Source organism: Scomber japonicus, chromosome 12 (assembly GCF_027409825.1).
Source record: "Scomber japonicus isolate fScoJap1 chromosome 12, fScoJap1.pri, whole genome shotgun sequence".
Taxonomy (NCBI): domain Eukaryota; kingdom Metazoa; phylum Chordata; class Actinopteri; order Scombriformes; family Scombridae; genus Scomber; species Scomber japonicus.
The window spans coordinates 6,433,976-6,457,136 of record NC_070589.1 but is presented as its reverse complement, the minus strand read 5'-3'; the positions used below and the strand labels follow the sequence as shown (position 1 = coordinate 6,457,136).

Here is a 23,161-nt window from a genome sequence, read left to right as displayed (position 1 = left end):
TTGAAATGTTTGAATTGCTGTCAACTTTGAGGATTTGTTGGTATTGAGTTCCATCTGGTGTTTAAACATTTAAAGTCATTCTGTGTGCTGTTCTAGTGAAGGTTACTAAAAAATCCCTACAATGTATCACTGTGTTTTTAACGTCAGACTGGTGGTATTTACATTGCAGATGAGAGGAGAGAGCAGCATGAATCATACTTTAACCTTCAGTGACAACACCAGCTACTTCCTTATGCTGCTAGCTTAGACAAATATCCAATAAACCAGCTTTTGTTTTGTTTTTTTAAATACAGACAGAGATTTGGTGGAGTGAACCAGGTCACAGAGAGCTGCTGGCTGATCATACCTGTATGGAGGTATGAACATGACTGATACTTTGGAGTTTAAATTCAATGGGTGGTTCAAGTGGAGACACAATGCAGCAAGGTGAGAGATAAAACAAGGTCATAAAAACATGATTTTCAGCTGCTGTCAAAGTCAAAGCAGGAACTCAGGCCTCCTGCTTCTACTGGTCAAGAAAATGTACCTTTCAATTTTCTTAATATTTTAACTGAAAATGATTTCATGATGATTTACTTTGAATTTCAAGAGTTTGGACACATTTGTGTGATAAAATATAGTTGTACATCATTAAAGGTTTTGGGGATAGCACAGAAGAGAACAGGAAAAGAGGACAACGTGTGGTGACTTCCTCGCTCGTCATAAATCTTAAAGGTTGTAGGAGTCGTGTGTGTGTGAGAGGGTTAGATGGTGGACTTTGAAAAGGAAACTTTCAGGTGGTGATTTCCTCCCATGTCATAATTATGAAGCTCCATCAGACCCTGGATGGCTTCCTCTACTGATGACATCTGGATCAAGGCCATCTTCCTGTCCCTGATGATGAGAGAACAGAGACACACTTAAATATTAACTCATAAAGCTCACGTGTCTGCTGTGTGTGTATGCATGGACCTGTTTACTTCTGCTTGGGTCAATCCATAACCTGCATAACATGCATCTTATCCTGCAGGTACAAAGTACTGTACACTATAGTACACTACAATCATCTCCTTTTCAGTTGGAAATTGGGCGTCAATGTTTTTAATGTCCATGTGGTTTTCTTTTTTTGTGGACTCAGCATCAAATTTCTGCTTTTAATCCATTTAGAGAGAATATATTAGAGGATTATGGCAAAAATGTCTAAGTGGTGTAACCATAAAAACTTTGTACCAAATAATTCAACTTGCTTAAAAACAGTGAATAGTCAATAAAACACCATATCAACTAGTTTGGCATGATCTTACATTATAACTTTTATATTAAATAAAGCTAATGGAATACTATTGTTCTAAATATTACATTTACTCTGGGTAACCATGGAGATCAGGAAACATTAAGTCATTATTAGTATAAGTCCACTTAAATACACTGTCGGTGGATACAATATTTAATATTCATCATTCTTTTGTGGTTACACCATTTGACATTTTCAGGAGTATTCAGTCTTACTTTTGGTAAAAAATGGTGTAAATGTCATTTCAAATGATATAAAACCAACAAAAATACTAAATGTACATTTCAACAAACCTGATGCTGCTTTTAAAACTAGTTTTAACTGATTTTTGAATTGTTCATCTTGCCAACCTTTATTTGTCTCTGACCCATATATCAAATTTAGATTTGCAAGATGAATTGATAAACATACAAATGTGAAAGCATTAGTGTAAGTCTGAACTTTGGACGTGTAGTATAAAGAGTGTGATGTTGAAGTGCTTCTTACTGGAAGAACTTGAAGGCCTTTACGGTTGCTCCACCGTTAGAGAACAAAACACGTAGATCCTCCTCTCCGATTCCATCCCTGCACACACAAACACATCAAACCAAACCCATCACAACTAAGTATTTTCCTGACTTAGCACAAAGAGAGCATCATGTGTCATCTTGGTGTAGTGTTGTTCTACCGGATGTTGGAGAGGTGAAGAGTTGAAGAAGGAGGAAAGATGTTCTGGAAGTTTTTGGATCCTGGCTTCTTAAAGCGATGGAGCGGTGAACCAGAAAAATCTGTCCAACAAACAAATTATTATTACAACAACAATAATGTTAGGTGCAGATTCCTTAGTGTAAGAAAATAACATTATTACATTATATCATTAATATTACTGGTTCTTATAAAGTAGAGTTTGCTTCTAGCAATACAGATTCAGAAAAGCCTGTGTGCCAAAAATATTTGAACTAAATTAAGCGTGTTGTGGTGTTGAACACAGAGCTGCAGATATCTGGGTTATCAGCAGAACAACTTTATATTCCCAGCCTGCCACAACTCATGTTTATATTTTTAGGGAGTAAAAATGTTTCAGTGCAATGAAAAACAATGACGGTGGTAGCAGACACTGTGGTTTCTTGCTTTCGTCAAATCTGAAATTGAAGTGGATCTCAGTTTGTTAGTGAATAGTTCTAAATGAATGTTATGATGTGAAACCTGAACTCTGCCTTATGCAGTTAAAGGCCACTAGTGTCATTAAGGTAGAAAAGGCTTCACCCCATATTTTACATGTGATGTCTGAATGTTTTTGGAAGCATTTCTGAACAGTTTAAGATGAATATCGGACACTATAAACAAGTGAGTCCAGCGCACACACACACACACACTCTCTCTCTCTCTCTTACCTTTAGTTAGAAGCTGGTCATCCAGTCCTTCTCTGGGCAGAGCCACAGTTTGATGTTTAGACAGAGTCACTCTCATCACTTTACCAAACACCTTCTGACCGTTCAGGTGGCTCATAGCTACAGACCAGAGAGAGATATGAGCAGAAAAACCTGATTACATTTCCACATTAGCAGATACTGTACAGTGTTTCATGTTGATATATTTATCATCTAATGGCTCTATGGTTATACATTTATTAAGCCAGTGATCACTCAGTGGCTTTCAACAATGCAAACATAGCAAACATAGCAATGCCAGAATATATGCACTATGTAATATTGTGTCTAACAAGGTAGAAAAGACTTGAAATGAATGTATCTAAATGTCATTATATTACAAACTAATTCAACCAGTGGGATCTTCATTATTTAAATGATAACGCCTCAGTGAAATGATTTCTAGAGCTCCAAACACCAGCAGGAGAATTTTAATAAGCCAACTAATGCAGCCCAACATCACTTCAGATTTTAATTAATGACATGAATATATATTGGTTAATATCATCTTCCAGTTGCATACTAACAACACAAACTCACCGAGCTGAGCCTGGTTTCCATCTGACAGCTGGATCAGAGCGCTGTCCTTTTTATTGTAGAGGATCTTCACCCTCTGCACATCACCATAGACTCCTATAGTTAGGGTGAGAGAGAGACAGACAGAGAGAGAGAGAGAGAGAGAGAGAGAGAGAACAAGCAAGAGAGAGCAGGGTGGAGGAGTAGATGAGGAGGAGGACAGAACAGACAGAGCAGGAGAGGTGGAGCCGACCAAGATAAAAAAAAAAAGGAGAGGTGTGAAGAATGGAAGGAATTAAGTTAGTGCTAGAAAGACAAATGAAAAGAAAAGATGGAATCTTCCCATTTGACTTCCACTAAAAAGACTCAAATCAAAATGCTTCAGTATCACAGAGGAGTTTTATGTTACGACTGTCAACCAGCGACACGCACCTGAAACTGACTGAACAGTGTGTGTGCATGATTCACAAATCCAGCATCAAAGTAGGTGATTAAAAATGTAAAACTAGAAATGGACAGTGTATGAAAAAAGGAAGCTTTTACTGAAGCAGATATGCATTAAACTAAAGCAGAACATGCTGTATAAAGAAGTGTGTACAGTGAATATAGAATGAACACCTTGAAAATAGGAGTATTTTTAGACTTTTTGAAAGATGGGAAGTAGCTAAAAGTAGCCAAATGAGCATCAGGAAAAAAACATAGACACTGTTGGGCTGGTTGACAGTCTAATGTGACCTGTATGATATGCTTAGTTAAAAGGTGACAGAGTGGCTGGTAATCCCATCTGCACAGTCGCACCATTTCAAACTTGTAATATAGAAATGAAAAAAGGTGCTCTGTGACTGTTACTTGATTAATACAAAATGTAGAGGAGGAAAAAAAAGGAAGAGATGAAAGTTTTAAAAGCTAGAATGAGTTCACTGGACTGTCAGGATCAACTTATCCATTAATGTGGTGAGAACATAAACACTGAGATTATCCACATGTCTCAGGCAGACTGGAGGCTCTGGTGTTCTATATGAAACCATCTAACATCTTACTATAGCTAATATTGAATAAATGAGTCCTAATCATGTACCACACACTCCACTTAGAAATGCAGGGCTGCTGGAGAGAGGTACTTCTATCTGTAGTAAACAGAGAGCTTTAACCACACTTTAAAAAAAAGGTGCAGTGTGTAGAATTTAGTGGCAGAAATGGATTCTTAAATATGTTTTGATTTGTGTATAATAACCTGAAAATAAGAATTAGTGTTTGCATTGCCTTAAAATGAGCCATTTATATCTACATAGGGAGCAACACCTCCATGTTTCTACAGTAGCCCAGAATGGACAATCCAAACACTGACTCTAAAAAGGCTTTTTTTTTTTTCTCATGAGTTTTGTAGCCATTGTGGGTTCTCTTACATGCTCGTTGCAATCTACAACCTCACCACTAGATGCCACTAAAGCCTACACACTGGTCCTTTAAAGAATGACTTTACTAAAAAAGGTAAAAAGTTACTTAATGGAATGAGAATCTGCTGAAATGAAATGTTTTCTTCATTTAATTAACAAAAAAGAGCACAGAGCTAAATGCCTTAATGAGTTTTGTGCATCTGAGCTTAGTGAATCAGGTATTTAGCCAGCTGAGTAGATGTGAATCCTACCTTTTATATAACAGATCTGGATTTTTGTGCTGTGTCATCATGCATTCTAATTATTGTTTGACTAAAATGATTTATTGTGACGGAGGTGCATGCCTGGAAATTTATATTATTAAAACTCTTGACTGTACCACGTTTTAATATAACATGGGGGGGGGGGGGGGGGGGGGGACTGAAGGAAGTAGTGTTTGGATACAGATATGCAGGCAACAGGTGAACATATCATGTACTGTATACACCCCTAATGTGATGGAGGTCCATTTGCAAACTGTGGATTACTTTTATTGCCTTCACATGAATGCTTTTTGGTGTCTTTGTTCTCATCAGTTATTAGATAAGCTGACCAAACGGACAATCTCACAGACTCACTGTTCTTTGAAATGTAGAGAGACAGCAAAGGATTTTTTTAAAAACTCTGTAGTGTACAATATGATAAAGAGGAAGGCATAGAGATACAGAAAGACCAAAAAGAGGAATAAGCGTGTCCACGACATCACTGAAGAAAGTGAACAAAATTGGATTAACAGAGAGAGATATACAGATAGAATAGTAGAGGTTTGAACATACCGAAGAGGGTAAAGAGACTTTGAGGCGTGACCATCTTTAGAGAGAGAGACCGCAGAGCAGAGGACAGGAAGAGGAGGAGCAGAGGAGGAGGAAGAGGAGAGACGGAGGTAGAAATCAGACCCGCCCAGCATTGGACGAGGTGAGGGGGGGAGGGGGTTGTGGTGGTTTCCATGATGATGAGGGGGAAGGGGGGGGGGGGGTAAAGATGGAGGGCATGGGAGGAAAGTTTTGGGGAGGGCAGGAGAAGGGGCAAATCCAAAGTTGGGTTAGATTGGATTAAAAAAGTAAAGAGAGGAAAAAGGGGGTGAAAGAAATTTGGGGTAGAAGAGAGGGGAGGGAAAGGTTTTAATAAAAGAGTACAGCATTTAAGGTTTGGGGGAGGGGGGGCGTAAGGAGGGAGGGGCAAATGGAGAGAGAATAAATGTGTGGAGGGAGGAGCAGAGGAGGGAAGAAAGGAGGCGGGGAAGGGAGAAAGGAGGAGAGGAGGACAAAAACCAAAGCAGAGGTCAGTAAACAGAGCATCAGTGGAACATCAACGGAGTCTGAATGATTGCTGGTTCGAACACACACACACACACGCACACGCACACGCACACGCACACGCACACGCACACACACACAAACACACAAACACACTTTCCACTTCTGTTAACACACACAGACACACACATTCCCTGCTGGATGCATTTCTCAGTGAGGAAAAAAAGGATGGGAAGAAGGTTGAAAATAATAAAGGTGTGAGAAATGAATAAAGCAGGAATTAAACATGTGGATGAGAGAGTGAGTGGAAGGAGATATCAAACCAAAAAACAGGAGGCGGTGTCATGAAGCAGATCACATGTGACTGGAGGTCAATGTCGGCAAGACAAACTGTCTATGAGTGACAGATCAGACTGACAGAGACACATGGAGACACACTGCAAGTAAACACTTCAATTTCATCACTTTGAATGCAAAAAAGAAAAAAGTTCACTGTTTTCAAAGCAAAAAAAAAAATCCTCACTGACAATTCACTGTGAGGCACAAGTCAGTCTGACACACGACCCCTCTGATAAGGAGGCCAAACGTTTCCACCAGGTGGATTGAACAAGTGTACCCAGCGCACGTGTCAGGAAAGCCAACAGGATGCTTGTTTTGTGTACTGTTCTGTCATGTTCTCTGTCAAGAGGTCACCACATTCTTTTCTAGTGTGCACATGTTAGAACATACTGTATCTGTGTTAGTATATTTAGAATAGATGTGTGCTCAAGTGTCTGTGTACACAGATGTGGAAACTATGAACTGGCCCCTCAACACCACCATCATTCATGCAAAACAAAAAGAGGCAGAGCAAATGAGTCTACAACACAGGTCAGTATGAATTATAAAGCAAAACATACTACATTTCTGAGGCTGATATTTACATTAATGTTGAAGTAATTTATCAGTATCATTTAAAAAACAAACAAAAAAACAATGACAATCCATACTAGGCTGACTTAAAATCTCAATCTCATCTATATCATCTCAAACCTAGCCTGGCATTTCTGTACTCTTATTTCTTGTCACTTATTGGACAACATACTGATACATTTGCAGTAAGAGAATTATCAGTCCAGCTCTACTAAGTATTCAACCAACCTGAAGTTTAAAGCAGTGATTGTCAAAGTGGGGGGTCCTTGAGGGGGTTCCAGCAAAACAGGGAATCATTTATTTTCAATTACAAAGACACTATAACACTGTTTGGGTCATGAGTTTGATACAATTTCTGTTAAAAAACATCTAAAAGCAAAACTCTGGCACAAAATCTTATCAAATGGGGGTCTGTGGTAGGGCTGGGCAATATATCAATATAGTGATATGGGACTAGATGGAACTTACCAAACTGTTCTAGCTTTACTCACTTAGTCAATATCCAAATTACTGATGATCATTTATCAAAAATCTCACTGTGAAAGCACCAATAGTCATTCCTACTATATTGTTGCGATATCGAGGTATTTGGTCAAAAATATTGTGATATTTGATTTTATCTATATCACCCTAGTCTAATTTGTGTCAGTTTTTTGGGCTTTTTTTTGCCTTTAATTTGAAAGTAGCTGGCATAGAGCAACAGGAAACACACAGAGACAGAGACAGAGAGAGAGACAGAGAGAGAGACAGAGAGAGAGAGAGAAATGAGATGCAGCATAGGTCCCTTGACAGAATCCAAGCAGGGATGTTGTGATCACGTGACATGCACGGTAACCACTGGGTTGCCAAGGCGCTCTGGCTTAGGGGTCTTTGACATGTGTATGATTACTGCCACACCACACATTCACCAAACAAACCAAACTATTCTCTCTTGTCCAGCTCAGTTGCTGCTGTGCTGGAAATAAAAGACATGCTACCACATCATTCATCATCACTGCCGTCAGAGCTTACTCTTCATTTACCACTTTGTCACAACTTCTTAACAGTAAGAAGTTAGTCTCAGTCTGGTGTTTGTACTGCTGTGCTACCCTAAAACAAAGTGAGTATAAAAAATGACTCAAATCTGACCATAGATGTTAGTCTGCCCTTTTGATGACACAGTTGAGAAAAGATGAACTTGAACTTGAAGTGACTGAAAGAAACAATCCCATGAACTCAACACTCACATGAAGAATGACCCACAGCACACTCAACCACTACCTACAGCCACTGGATTGTACTGATCATACAAGTATACACACACAAGAGCTCTCAGTCACGGTCACCAGAAACAACCGTGTGCTGTGAACGCAGCTGCTGAACCAACACTTTACCACAGGAAGGCAGAAACTGTGAAAACCACCACTCCACTGTGAAGCCCCTCTCAATGGGGAGAGAGGGACAGAGACGAAGAGAAAGAGACAGACAGACAGAGAGAGAGAGAGAGAGGGCTCAGCTAGAGAGATGGAACACACAGAAACAGATAACAGATATTGGGAGGTATAGAGATACAGATGACAGTGTAGGTGCACTTTTACAATTAAGAGAATAAACTGAAAACTGAGTAAACAGAAATCTAAAGATAATAAAAGTATACAATTATAGGAGAAATAGAGAAAACCACAACAGAACCTTTAACGTCTCATAGAAACATGATGTGCTCAAACATAAAAATACTGGAACGTATTTTGAGACATTGAAATTTAGGACGTGCGAGAGTCCAGGGGGGACATTCCACACACACACACACACACACACACACACACACACACACACGATTAATGGGTGTACTCCACTATGTCATACACTAATACCTTTTGAGCCTGTTAGAGAAAGTTCTTGAAACAATATAAACTGATGGCTCTGCAAATTATAGTGTTCAACATGTTTCAGTGGATGTTTGTATGTATAAATATATAAATGTTTGTCCTAATGTAGATTACAGTTTACTTTAGGAGAGAGCTTTTAAAATGAAAAGAAAGAAATTAAATGTATAACATTAATATTTAAGATATTTTTTATGCTTTTGAAAGTTTAGACACATAACACTCTAAGATGATACATTATACTTTGAGCACTTTAATCCTTTTAATGATACTCCACGTGGGAAGTGTGATCGATCATGCAGTAAAGTGGGCTGAGTTTACATTCAACCGCTCACCCACACAGGAACTCACTCTACTATCATCTGAGGAGAATCATTCATTAGTGTTTGCTCAATAAAAAAAAAGGAGAATATTGATTGAGAGTGAAATTTATGCTTATAGTTAGTGTACCTCTTCATTTAGGTTGGATGCCAGCAGGACTCCTGACACTCCGGATCCGGAGAGAGCCACGCGACCGGCAGCTGCTGCGGCCGCCGCTGCAGCGCTCAGGGGACTGATGGCTCCTGTTAGCAAAAGCACAAGACAGTAAACTGATTAAAGTCCAACATGTAATCCATCACAATAAAACTACATCAGTTTGAACACACTGCACTAAAAAAAGACTAATGCTCTTGTTAATGTTAACTGAAATCTGACATCAATTATGATAAATGACATGAACTTTTGCCCACAGTAATACACCCTCTGAAATAGATTTAATAGATTCTAAATGACAGAAATACATTCAATACAAATGAAAACATACTGCTCTGTTAACTATTAACCCTCATTGCCACATGCAGAAAAAAGGAATGGAAAACCAAAAACATTGATGGTGATGTGCTTGATGCCATAGTACAGGTAGAGAGCTGGAGAGCTTCTTATCACTCTTTTTTAAAATAAAACCTGAACCATCAAAAATACATTTCTATTTACAGTTATGTTGAAAAACTGGTTTCTTAATAATTACATCAAAACACACAGAATAGTGCTGCATGTGACTTGTAGTGAAACACATACTGGAATATACTGTGATTCTGTGAGTTAGTATTATATGAGCCATGTAGAAACTATTAAAGCAACAATACAACCAATACGGTTTCAACCAACAACCTCAGTCCAATCAAAAGGTCAAAGTTACACCAACACAGGTTTAACATTTAAAGACCTTTCATTTTTAAATTTTATGAATGAAAACTATTATGGGCAAATCTGTTATATTTCTAATCTACATATCTGTGATGGGTGCACAGAAGTACATGAGTGAGCCCCGCCCATTTCAAAGCAGCCAGAATAGCACACAGAAAAACACCAACACACAAATCTCTCATGTGAAGTCTCATGCTATTTCAGGCCTTTCTAAAAACTTCATTTAATCTAGAAAACGCTATAATGAATTATAGTCAAACCACTTCTGGTGCAGTCACCACATTTAAAAAAAACAACAAAAAAACAATATTCAGGACTAATTCTTATTATGTACAACATCTGTTATTCTGTATTAATGGTACTTTTTGTGCCACTACACACAGGAATTGAATCAATTCTTGCTCCTCAGATGTCTTCTTCCACTCAAATTTGGAAGATCTAGTGATATGAACCTCATCTTTACAAAGGTTTGGCATACAGGACAGTGAAGAGCCGTACAGGCGTTACTCAACTCTGTCTTTCTGCTTTTTAAGCCAATATTAAAGACATATTTAAATACTATTTACTCATAAATAATGAAAAATCTGCACATCTGAACAAAATATCTCATTACAATTAAATATATATATAGTGTATAATAAATATATAATAGAGAAAACTGCACTGCATTCATGTGCTCACAAAAGGATTAAAATAACCTGGGAATAATACATCTTAAGGCCATTGTTTATCTCATCTAGTGATTTAAATGGAATATCAACCAACAACAAAGGCTATTTATATACAACAGAGCCTATTTTGCAGCTGTGGTGCATTCAGACAATCATAGGAGGACAAAGCAAAACAAAAGACAGGACAGATAAAAAGCAGAGAGAGTGATGGAAGAACAGAATTCAAATGAAAAGCAAAAAAGGATAGGTACCTCCACCCTGGGAGAGGGAGAGAGAAGATGAGTAACCTCCTCCACTAGAGTAGGAAGCTAGCGCTCCAGATGGGGTACCTACAAGACAATGACAACTACATTTACACCACAAAGTACTGACCACTCTAACCTAACACCAAATATCACAGGAAACCTAACCAGCTTAAGCCAGTAGAATTAGAAGCATTAAATATTGTCAATGTGTCATACTTATTTAAAACTACACATTTGCTGTATAAAAATGCTACTTTTACAAGTTAGGTGCCAGAAACAAACTGAAATTCAGTTTTACTAATTATCCAGCTCCCAGCACTTTGCATTGATATTAAGTACAACTATGTTATGATAGAATACTAACATGTTAAAATGAAGATATTTGATTGTGCCACATTTCAATACAAATATCAACAGAGGACTTTATGTAGAATCGCATTCCAGTATTTGTTTAATTTCACCATTATTTTCAATATACCTTTTAACTGCTTCTGTGACACTGTGGAGTTCTCTGACAGGGAGCAGTGATACATTGATGATTTTTTCATGGGTTTTTGCTGAATGTATTGAGACCAGATTAAAGACATGTAAAACTAAACATTTGCATTGATTTCAGGGCCATAAATAATGAGAAACTCATTAACATCACTAAAGACTAGAGCTGACAGCTACGACTCTTTTGATCAAACATCTGTAGACTGCATGTAGCTTCATATACTGTACCCTATGTATTCCAGTGAGGAATCAGCTGTATCAATATCAACTGTACCTCCATCTCATATCATTCTTTATATCTCTAACTAACGATGTGATGTCATTTGGTTATTGTTAGTCTTTTATTTTATATTATATTCTCATCATTTCCTTACTGCATATCCATTGGCCTTGTCAATATAAGTCTTGTTACTGCTCTCTGTATTGTGTGTCTTGCTTTGGATTGTACTGCTTTTGCTTTGTCTGTCAAAGCACTTTGTAAACAGGTACAATATAAATAAAGTTGTTATTATTATTATTATTATTATTATTATTATTATTATTATTATTATTATTATATCCCATTAAAGAGTCAACTTTCTGCCATGTACAATCCAGTGTCACACAACATGCAGTTCAATGTAAACACTGGTGTCCCTATCTGTGTCCTCTGTATATACCAATTAAACTAATGTCTAAAGATGAATTACAAATTAACCATTAAACATATGATTGTACATTTAGTTTCACATTTGCTCAATTACAAAAAACTACACACAAAAATAAAGCTTGAGGTTGATAAAGTATTCATTAAACTGACAACACTGAAGCTTTTGATGATACTGAACTATTATCACAGCAGCAACATGTCAAAACAACTTGAGCTGATGCACATCAGTGGAGGGGAACAATCTATTTCCACAGAGAAGCATCTCATCTTCAAATGGGCTCCTTCACTATTTGTTTGTGAAGTGACTCACTTCCCTGATGCAGCTACTTTCCACATAAAGCCAGATTATTAACAGCACATCACTGCTGGATTCTGGGTGGAAACTGTAGTCTCACTGTGTTACTCCTGTAGTGTATCAGCAACCTGTCAGCTGACCTTCAACACAAACAGGAAAAGTACTGCTGCTGAATGAAGCAGTGCAAACTGAATGCTTTAATGTCAACTCAAATGGACCAATAAGCTTCATCCTGGTTAACAGACTCTGACACCCTGATGAAAAAATGGCTCACAAAGATGTTGGAACTGATGAAAAATATAGATGAAAGGATGAATAGAGGAATAGGTTTCTTATTTTCAGGAAGTAGCTCACTGAGGTGATTCCTGCTAACTGGCCCAGAACAGGAGAGATGGAGGGAACAGAAAGAAGGAGTGCCTGCTATTGCCACAATCTCCAGCCTAAGCTAGTAAACCTGACAGGAGCTTGTGTAAGCAGCATCATTCAGTAATCTTTTTAAACACTATTAGACGGCCAACATGTGCACAATACTGTAAACCTGCCTCCCCTTTGACCAGGAGTCCTGCTCAGTCTATCTGACAGTTCACTAAAGAAGGCTCCTGAGACATGTGCAGCACTTGAGAACAGCAGTGAGCAATGAGAGGAAGATGAAAGAGATTTCCAGAAATAGTCCCTCTCTCCATAAGCACTTCACTATAACAGTGTCACTCTGCATGATGTCACAACGGCAGCTGTGGAGGACAGTCTGTGTTAACGAATGACAAGTACTCCCAGTTACTGTGTGTTTATGGCTGCTCACTTTGACATGTACTGATAGAGTAATCTGTGTAACAAATAGCATCAACCCAAAAATGCTGCAACAATTTCTGAAACATAATTGAGCATGAGAGTGACCATCATATAACTCCATCATAGTGTTTACGCCCTTATACACTCTAACCTTCCAAAATTTGAATAGAAACCTAACCAAAACACAATGCTTACTACAGATTTAAGACAAACCTTTGTTAATGGTTTGAACAATTCTTACTGTAGAACAGAACAGAATATGATGAGACATGCACACACCTCCCTGTAGGCGTAGTATAGTTATTGAAGAGGGTGATGCAAGTCTTTTTAAATTGAAGCTGAACAAGACCACTGGCCCAGATGGTGTAAAATGCTGTGTTGTTAAAGACGGTGCAGATTCAGTCCCTCCTTGGACACACGTACAGTGCCAAAATCATGGAAATTCTCAGTAATCAGGCCTGTGTAAGTTCAGCCTATCACAAAAATCTCCATCATGTGTAAACTATGGAGGGAATTCTGACCAGTCACATGCTAGACCCTCTCTTATTTGCCTATAAGAGTGATAGAGGCACAGAGGACGCTGAGCCAACTATGTTTAATGCAGTTATAAAACAGCTTATGCATCTTAAAATGATATGGCAGGGTCCTGTTTGTGGGTTTTAGCTCAGCTTTCAATTCAGTGAAAGAAGAAGGCACATATTCTCGTGAAAAGAATAAGTGATCTCAACATTAATAAGAGGGTGGTTCTCTGGATCAGAGATGTTCTTTCCTGCCGCCCACACAGGGTCTGTGTCAGTGGGAACATGCCAGACGTGCACACTGTGAGCACAGGCTGCCCACAAGGTTGTATTCTTCCCTCCCCTTGTGCTATTCTCTCTTTTTATTAACAGATTAATGTTTAATGAGAAAAGATTTAGCTTGGTTAAATATGTTGATGATGTGAAACAAATCAATGCAGATAAGATCAAAAATGAATTATCATTACAAAACTGAGCTAATTTCATTTGATTAAAACTGTGGAGAGCTTTAAGTATTTTGGTACAGTCCTACATTTAATGGTGAGCTTCTCTAAAAGTTCAGAGACGCTATCGGAAGACTCAGGAGTTTTACCTGGTACGCTCATTAAGAACAAACTTACAAGCATTGTGTTAATGAGAGGGTCATGAGTCAGTAGAAGTCCTTAGCTCAACTTGAAAGGAGGAGGAAGAAGAAGAAGAGTATCCTGCCAACGTCTCTACAGCCAGTTTGAGTCCTAGGAGGCGCTATAGAGTACCTAGTATAGAGTACCTCTGGCAACTACAACTGTATTTAACAAGTCCTTTAACCCAGGTGCAAACAGTACTCTTAACTCTACAAAGTGATCAACACCATTTAAGCTACTATGAACTGTTTTTAATGTATAATGTAATCTTATCAATGTGTTTGTTTTACTAACTGCTAACTTCTACTATATACAGTATTATTTAATGTTACTTACAATATTCTATTCTGTACCTCAAACATAGACTGGAATGGATGTGGGGTAGACAGATGAAGATAAAAAGTGCATTTACCCAATAATGAATGATCCTTGTTGGTTGAGTCTCCATCTCCGGTGGGAAGGTCGGGTCTGGTGTAATCTCGACTCTTATCGTTGTTGTATTTGACGTTGAGGTTGACCAGTTTACTGAAATCTATCCTCAGAGTACAGCATGAATTATAGATGTTCTGTCCGTCTAAAGACTGGAGTGAAAAGAGGGAGAAACAATCAGAAATGTTTTCTGCACATGTTATTTTATGCCAAAAAAACTTAAAAAGAGGGTTAAAAACTGTGAAATGTTAACTGCTAAATTGAATGACAGGCACTAACAGGCAGAATGAGACCACTTAAGTCAATTCAAAGCAGACTCTTAATTCACTGAGATTAAATCTAAAATGTAAGTTATGACTTATGAAGCACACAGGAGATGTATTGTACTACCAAAACTGCTCACACTCTTAAGACATTGTGTTACCTTACTTAACCTTGAAAACCTACAATCAGCTCTAAGGTTGCTGTAACATTTATGTTAGTCTGATAAAAAAAAACCCACAGGAAGCTTGTCAACCTCTGATTGACCTCACCAAAGTTACAACATGAAAAAATAATTTCCCACGTTCATTTTGGTACATTAACATGAGCATGACTGAGGAGTGTATCTATGTGCAGTTTATGAGTGATAATCTTTTGTGAAACAGGATGGTGGCATCAGTTGTGTTTGGTGTGTAAGCAGTGAAACAAGCTCCTGTTGCATTTCTTTTTTTACTAGGTGCTGAATTACCAGTTTAGCTTGCTGTGCGTTGACGGGGTCGCTGAACTGCAGAAGAGCCTGAAACTGGTTGTTCTTGGTGAAGGTGATAATCTTCATCACGGTCCCGAACTTACTGAAGATCTGGAAGAATCAAAGAGTTCATGGAGAATAACACAGGAACATGGTCAAGATTGAATTAAATGGGTTTACCAAACTTAATTCTTAACATTCTAGTTTAAAGCTGTGCAGAAACACAATCATTATCACAATTTGAGTTTAACCTATAGAGAGAGAGGCCTTTGAAAGGTTGGCAGTGATCATAAATATATAGCTAATTTCTTTATTTTTTCTCTTCAGAAAGGCTCTCCTTTGTTCTACAGATAACAAGGGTTAAAGCATCAACAAAGCTGTAGAACAGTTGATCTAGATCTACCTGTTGCAGAACGTCCAGTGTCACAGGATAAAACATGTTGTCGATGATGATTCGCAGCACAGGGCTGGGGGGTGGAGCTAGGTCCAGAACTCCGGGGTCAGATGACGGAGAGCTTCCATCCTGGACTGCTGACACCGCCTGCAGCACTGCCTGGGCTCTCTGGGTGGAAAGCATGAACGATGGATCAACATCAAAACTTCTACGTTAGTCAATTAGTGTAAGTTTGGTGCACTAATAGATGTGTGTGCAAACCTGGTTCAGAGCAGAGTCTGTTTTCAGTTCCTTATGGTTGGAGTACTGGATGAAGACAGGGGTGTTTCTAACCTAAATAGAGAAAGGTCCATTAAATACATTATTCAAAAATAAACAGAAAATATGAATGATGTGTAACATGATTGGACACCGACCTGTGGTGTGACAGCTGTGTAGTAGTTCACCATGGTAATGGCTGCTTCCTCTGTACCCAACTCCAAAAATGCCTACAAACACACAAAAACACTTTAAATTAAAAAAACTAAAACAAATCACCTCCGGGACTTAAATGTGCTGTGGTTCCTACACTGTTGTGGTTTCATTTTCACCACTGAGTACTGCCAGATGGTGCAGAGTTTTGCTATTCTTCACCTGGTTTTTTCCCTTCAGCATCAGTATATTGGTGACCTTTCCGAAGGGCAGCCCCAAAGCAATGACTTCAGTCTCTGACACTTCATTGGGAAGTTTCCTGATGTGGAGAACTCTGGAGGGAGGTGATTCATCCAGACGCTGTTTCTTACTGTCACTGCCATTTGCTGAAAACACACACACACACACACACACACACACACATACATATAATTAAACCAAATCAAATTATGACACAGCATGATGGATGGCTGAACGCCATTTAACTGCTTCAGTTTCAGGGATGTTGCTGTTGTTCGGCTGACTCACCGTCACACTGTCATGACTCATTGGGACACTTGACTAAAACAGAGCACTGGTTAATGTTATTAGTAACACCAGAGCTTCTCCTGCTTATATTAAGTCAAACACAAGTCACAGCTCAAAGCAGAAGAAGCACAGGTGTAAATAACACTAACAATGGCTCCATTCCATTAAAGGACCACTGTGTCAGATTTATTGGCATCTTGCAGTGAGGTTGCAGATTGCATCCCCCCACCCACCCATACACCTAAATTAAGGATGAACTCACCAGTCATAGAGTTAGGGCTGCTGCCGTACATGTTGAGCTCCTCTGAGCCTCTCTGGAAAGTTGAGAAAACACAAAAATAAATGTTTACTCCTTCACATCCCACCTTCTGACAACCTCTAAACTTAAACTACTATGAATTTCAGCAGTGACATAATGCTACTACATATACAGTACATCAAACATTATACTGTGTAATCACTGTGTGACATCCTGTTATTGCTCACCATAACATTAAACAGCAAACAGAGGACAAAACTATGAATTACTTTCTCAAGTTTAACACACATCCTTACAGTATGTTATTGTAACTTCACTTTAACACTAATAAAATGTGAAGCCTATTCACTCACTCATGTATACATCCACTCTATTTAAGGACAATAGCAGGCACACATAGAAAATACAAGTTTTATGTAAAAATAATAAAAAGTAAAACTTGCCTTCACACCAACTGCAACATCACTGCCAATGGAGAGAATACAGGGAGATGCCAACAGAGAAAAGCAAGAACAAATATTATTTTAAATTCTCTTTGTCAAACAAATGCCATTGTTCACTGCATCAGTCATTGCTGTTATCTCTCTATGTGACAGCTGCACATACAGAAACCACTCTATGTATTAATATTCAAGTCACCTGCTATCATAATTGAACAGCTAACATTATTTTTATTACTTATTTTTTCATCACTTAATAGAACCCATCATTTACAGTATGTGACATTAAGACAATAACATTTTTTATATATATATTATTTCTAACTTTTAGGCTATTTGTATATATTATTTGTTCTATTTATTTATGTATGAGTTATTGGATACATGAATTTCCCCTATGGGAATGAATAAAGTATATATCTATCGATCTAATCATAATAATATAACAAAGGCATGACATCACTTCCAATTGGGTGATACATTCAATATGGTTACAGCACATAAGTTAAAAGTCGCAATAATAATAAATACACATAACTAACTGTAGGTGCACATAACTGTTTATGAGTTGGACGGACTCTACATACTTTCTAAATTGAATGATGAACAGCTGAAGTAATCTGTCAGCTCAGCATACAGCACACACCTGCTCCAGACAAAGGAGCCCCATTACTTCAGTTAACGTTTAACGCCAGCAATATGCACTGACAGGACATTAATAACACACAGTCAGGGCTAATAGCTTCTTACACTAATTATAATAGACAATAACTCTCGCCATTCATCATAAAACATTAGACGCGCGCCTTTCATTAATGGTTAAATGACATGAATCCAGCTAACGGTCACATCCCCCTCACCACACAGGAGACACACCGCATTATTAGCTTGTACTAACTATCTCGCAAACTATTACATTGCCGAAGTAATAAATAATGCGTACATTTTTCCCTGTACACATATCCTAAAGTAAAAATAAGTTTCATTGCAACCAGGGCGACAATAAACCATTAAATTTCTCGGGAGGCACTTGGTGGTGTTAGCTAGCTACCGTCTGGTTATTCAATATATAGCGTCGAGGGTTGCAGCTAAGCTAACAGCTAGTAGGAAAATAACCGAGCTTCAGTCTAAATGTCGCATGCACAGCTGTAGAAAGTGCGCCCAGAAATAATAGCTGAAATATGAACACGCGTACCCGTCCATTGCAGCTCTTTGTCCTCTTCTGTCTGTTGCTGTTTCAGCACACTTGGACGCCTAACGGTGGAGCAAAATGGGCGTTCTTCTTCTTCATGTCTTCATGGCTGCTGGAGACCAACAGTGGCGCTGAGTGAAATGCTGCCACCTGGCGTTCAGGAGGGTAACTCAGAATGAAAAACCCTTCATGTCATCGTCATTTTAGTCTTATTTGGAAATATATAAAACACCACAGACAGATAATAAAAGTTAACAAGTTAGACAAAGAATATTCTTCATATATATTGGCTGAAACATACCTATTTGGAGTAGATGATGACAATGATAAAGAAATTTGACATGTAATTTACACAGAATTCAAAGGCAAAAATTAGATTGATTATTGAGACGTTAGTGTTTACAGTTTTGAATAGGATTTCTTGCCAAGTTTTGGGGGATGCACTGAAAAAATAATATGAAACCATAGTTGTTATTTAAAGTGAGTATGGGGTTTCAGTTCATTTGTAATTGCTCTGATTATTCTTATTCTTATAAGTCTTATGGAGTTATGTCCTGGCAAAACAGAACAAAGTGAAGAAGGAAGAAGGTGATAAGATAGTTGACAGTACAAATTATCATCAATTACTGTATGACTATGAAAATGTGAAGATTTTGATTGTGGAAGTTCTACTTAATGATGTGCTCAAGGATAAATTGTTCAAAAAGAAAAAATAATTCAACATGTGCCATGTCATGTATAGTTACACATGGATAGTTACACATAGATATTCATATTCATTTAAAAAAAAACATTCCTTAGTTCCTCGTTCTTGCTTTATTCAATGGCTTTCAATCGAGGAAAAGCCATCGAAATAACAGGTGACTGAGCACCTGATTGGTGATGCAACAGCAATTTAGTTGTAGGAGACACTGACAATAAAGCTTTCTTGAATCTTTTTTATTTTCTTTGGACTCTTTATGGTGTTACGCGCATCATTGGTATCGTCCCGTGGACCCTAAAGTTATACACACAGGTGTACTCTGGATGGCCCCAGTTGCTCTCGATCTGCAACTTCACAAATCTGAAGACACCCATTGTATGACCCTTATGAGAGAGACAAGGTAGAAAAGATTTGAGAGAGTTGGTGGGGTGGTCACACAGGAATACAAAACAAGAATAAAAGGAAATCAAGAATGTGATGAATAAAAAAAGGAAAGAGAATCATGAGATAAAGAGAAGAGTGGAATTGTAGATTTTCCTTTTTAATAGTAAAATAATAATGGGATATTGTGACTCTTTTGGCCTTCCATATTTGAACTAGTGACTGGATTAAAACCTGCTCATGCAGGTGTGATACTTACAGGAAGCTTGAAGGTCTGTAATGACTCCCCATTCGGATCGTATACAAATGTTCCCAGTCGGGTCGTTCCACCATTCACTGTCTGTATTCCCTGATATAGAAAGAGACAGAAGATGGCATGCCAACAAAGAGTTTGCGGTTCTATCTGTGTGTAATAGTGAGAAACTGAACTCATTGGGGACAGCGGCAGTAAAATTATGGCAAATGTGTTACTTACATAGACAGAAAACTCCCTTGGAGCACTGTAAGTGAAACCAGCAATGGACTGCCTGCTTGAAATGTGACCCAGTGTTACATGTGTGATGGTGACAGGGTGTGACAAGGAGATAAAGACATGTCCCTGTCTTCCTGCAAAGGCCCAACAATGACCGGGAGTCAAAGGTGAGGATTGTGCCTGAGGAGATAGAAAGCCAACGAAGGAGTGAATAAAAAGAGAGTCTAAAAGAAGGTATTGTATGTTTGGATGTGTGTGTGTGTTGGTATGGGTGTTTCCGATACCTGGATGATAGTACGGGGGTTTGCAGATGGATACCACAAAGGTATTCCCCAAAATGTCACAAGTGGTGGCTGGTTGTGATATGTTTGTGAGGTAAGATGGTGAAGGATGTTGGCACCTGCACACCAGCACACATCATTCCCATGCAGAGACAGAAAGAATCCACATTAAGACACAAGGGTAAACTTTTTATCTGATAGATCAGATGAGAAAGAAGACTTACCCTGTGATTCCAGAGCAAAATTTGGCATAGTGTCTGCCAAAGGAAGAGCCTTGTCCCTCAGATAGAACAGCTCCCCTTGTATCTGCATCATCTTAATATCATTTCTGACCATGTACTCCTGGAATTTCCTCATATAATTTACAGCACAGTCCTACAAGTCAAAAGAAATATGTTTATTACTGGGGAAGGTGTACAAGTGAGATGAGCTACAAGGTGATAGACGTTTTCATGTCATAGGAAACCATACTGTACCATGTCCTCTGGCCACCCTGAAGTCTGGTTGACACAGGTCCTGCTTGAATCATACATTATATATGAACATCCTCCTGAATAGAAACACACAAATCAAGTCAAGATATATATTGTAGGAAAATATGCCATGATAGTTCAACGAAACTGGTGTACTAGAGGTGATTTTTAGTTAATTACCAAAACACATTAGGGTGACGAAAAGGAGGGTGGCAACAGTTTGGTGTTTAAACCTTGTTCTGTCTACACAGGGAAAGAGAGGATGTTTAGAGCTTCATAACAGAGTAAAGATATATTGATAACTAACTTCTATGTCATTTCAGCAGTCATTCCCTTACAACTGTCTTTGCCTCTCCATTTGTTGGGCAGCAGGTGGTCAATGTCATCGGCGAAGGATATGCTCGACATGTTAGAGATGGTGCTGGCACCGGAGCGCCGACGAACCCTCTTCTTCCGAAAGACCCTTACAGAAATGAACAAGGATAAAAATGTGAGTATCTATAAACATGAAGAATAATAAGTTCTAGAGCAATACCACGTGATAAAATTAGTCTATTACAAGGAAAAGTTGGTTGAGAAGGGGCTTCTGTAAAGTAACTGTAATGGTCAGATACAAAAAAGTATTCCTTTGAAATGCAGTTGAGTAGAATAAAGTAGAACACAACAGAAATACAAAGTTATGATACTGTAAGAATTGTACTCACACACACACATCAGTTTACCTGAATGGGTTCTCCTTGTAGAGCTGAGGGTCTTCCTCCCTGTCGTAGTACCCCATTGAGACCAGGCGGGAGCTTTGCCGTGACATGACTGGAAACTGATGGAGATACACAGAGGAGGATTCAGCAACCTTTGTTGGACGAAAGACTTTTACCAAAACTATCAGCACCATAATGTAAGTACAAAAAAAATAAGGAAATCGCAAACTTGCCTTGGGTGGATGGGTGGGGGGCTTGGTGGGCATTAGGGGCCCACAGCTTAATATTGCCCCAGGGCCATCAAGCAGGTTGATTTGGCCCTGCCAGCCCTAAATGTCTTTCTAAAACAAAGCACATCTATTTTTAGTGAGCCTGAAGTGAATTGTTATCAATTATATTTTTCACAATGGATTGCAGCACTGCAATAAAATGATCAGAGAAAAAAAATTAATGAAAGTTCATTTGAGAGCTCACACTCCCAACACAAAGACACATTACTACAAAACACCAATTTCACCTTTATATCTACTAACAATAGTTAATGGGTGCCTTTTCTAAGCTGCATTCATGTTTTAATGAGTTATAATGCCAACCTGTCAACAACTTATCTCTTACTTTGTGACATGTGCCAGAGCTTGTTTTTTCATGTTTGGTTGTGTTGGTAGGAAAATAACTCATCTATCAATACTGCTCATAGTATACGCCAAAAGAATTGAAATACAATCGTTGTAAATCATCACACAGCATGTTCATAATGTTGTGAGTGTGTGAAGCAGGCTGATAACTACTCACCTCTTTACTCTGTAGAGAAAAGAAACAATAAATTGTGGATGAACAGGGCCCTGCACAGGTTGAAATGGCTGCTTGGAAACGGCGCCCAGCAACATAACTGCTGTTACATTCCATTGAATTCCATTCCAATTTCATTCCATTCAACCTCAATAGAGCCAAAATGGAGGCATATAACTGTAGCTGTAAACAGTAGCGGAACTCTTTTAAATAAGTATGCATTTAAATAAGTACTGTCCTCTCAAAGTACTTGCAGATTCAGATTGTACACATAAAACATATCATCATCTCATAAAACATAACATAACAACATTACATATTAAAATACTGGATAAAGCATATAAAGTTGTTGACCAGTTAAAGGCCAAATGCTGCTTATAATAAGACAATGTAGCTATTATTTTACTTCACCATTGGAGTAAAAGTATTTATTATGCAGAATAGAGGGCATGGAGCAGATTTCACCAGTCTTTTACAGGTTGGAACCGCCCCAACAAGTTTGACCCTGTAATAGCCCACGGTCAAGATATGGAGTCTGAGTTAATGATTTGGTAAATATTAGTAAAGTAGTTTATTACTTCTTGTGATTTTTATTTTGTAATATCTCTAATTTTAGTTTTATTATACCTGAATCTGTAAGATAAATGTAGTGGAGTAGAAGTATAGAGTAACATAAACTTACATACAAGTTTAAGTATTTTGACATATATTCTAATTATATAAGGTTACTTTGACTTGTAATAGTCAAAAAAGTACTTTTAAAACACTGCTTGTCTAATTTAATGATTTGATTGCAGAACGTGTATGTTATTCAATGATAGTATTGCTACATTAAGGGTTT

The 23,161-nt window shown here is 38.2% G+C and overlaps 2 protein-coding genes and 1 long non-coding RNA gene across 3 annotated transcripts; all 3 read right to left on the bottom strand.

Annotated features, from left to right (window-relative positions):
* Window positions 1–1,755: 1,755 nt before the first annotated feature.
* LOC128368891 (polypyrimidine tract-binding protein 2-like) lies at window positions 1,756–17,354 on the bottom strand. The gene is made up of 15 exons (XM_053329797.1): window positions 17,331–17,354; window positions 16,895–16,942; window positions 16,327–16,490; window positions 16,110–16,181; window positions 15,955–16,026; window positions 15,703–15,861; window positions 15,300–15,410; window positions 14,553–14,721; window positions 10,778–10,855; window positions 9,118–9,230; window positions 5,411–5,444; window positions 3,223–3,315; window positions 2,647–2,763; window positions 1,941–2,040; window positions 1,756–1,837 (listed from the first exon to the last, which is right to left on the bottom strand). The coding sequence occupies exons 2-15, from the start codon at window positions 16,923–16,925 to the stop codon at window positions 1,756–1,758; spliced, it is 1,395 nt and encodes a 464-aa protein (XP_053185772.1). The 5' UTR covers window positions 16,926–16,942; window positions 17,331–17,354.
* Window positions 17,355–18,568: 1,214 nt separating this feature from the next.
* LOC128369560 (SUN domain-containing protein 3-like) lies at window positions 18,569–20,181 on the bottom strand (the record flags this gene model as incomplete). The annotated part of the gene is made up of 4 exons (XM_053330636.1): window positions 18,569–18,673; window positions 19,493–19,609; window positions 19,867–19,956; window positions 20,083–20,181. Coding segments are annotated over 4 exons (411 nt in total), but the record flags the coding sequence as incomplete, so codon positions are not given.
* A 20-nt stretch (window positions 20,182–20,201) lies between these two features.
* On the bottom strand, window positions 20,202–20,611 carry LOC128369505 (uncharacterized). The gene is made up of 3 exons (XR_008322015.1): window positions 20,585–20,611; window positions 20,364–20,479; window positions 20,202–20,259 (listed from the first exon to the last, which is right to left on the bottom strand). It is a non-coding gene; the product is annotated as an uncharacterized LOC128369505 (long non-coding RNA).
* Between the last annotated feature and the right edge of the window lie 2,550 nt (window positions 20,612–23,161).

Excerpts from the sequence above, each read along its gene's own strand:
- LOC128368891 (XM_053329797.1), bottom strand. The coding sequence starts at position 16,925 with ATGTACGGCAGCAGCCCTAACTCTATGACTG. Across the intron at positions 16,182-16,326 it reads TGCTGAAGGGAAAAAACCAG|GCATTTTTGGAGTTGGGTAC; the intron begins GTGAAGAATAGC and ends GTGTGTTTGTAG. Across the intron at positions 16,027-16,109 it reads ACACAGCTGTCACACCACAG|GTTAGAAACACCCCTGTCTT; the intron begins GTCGGTGTCCAA and ends TTCTCTATTTAG.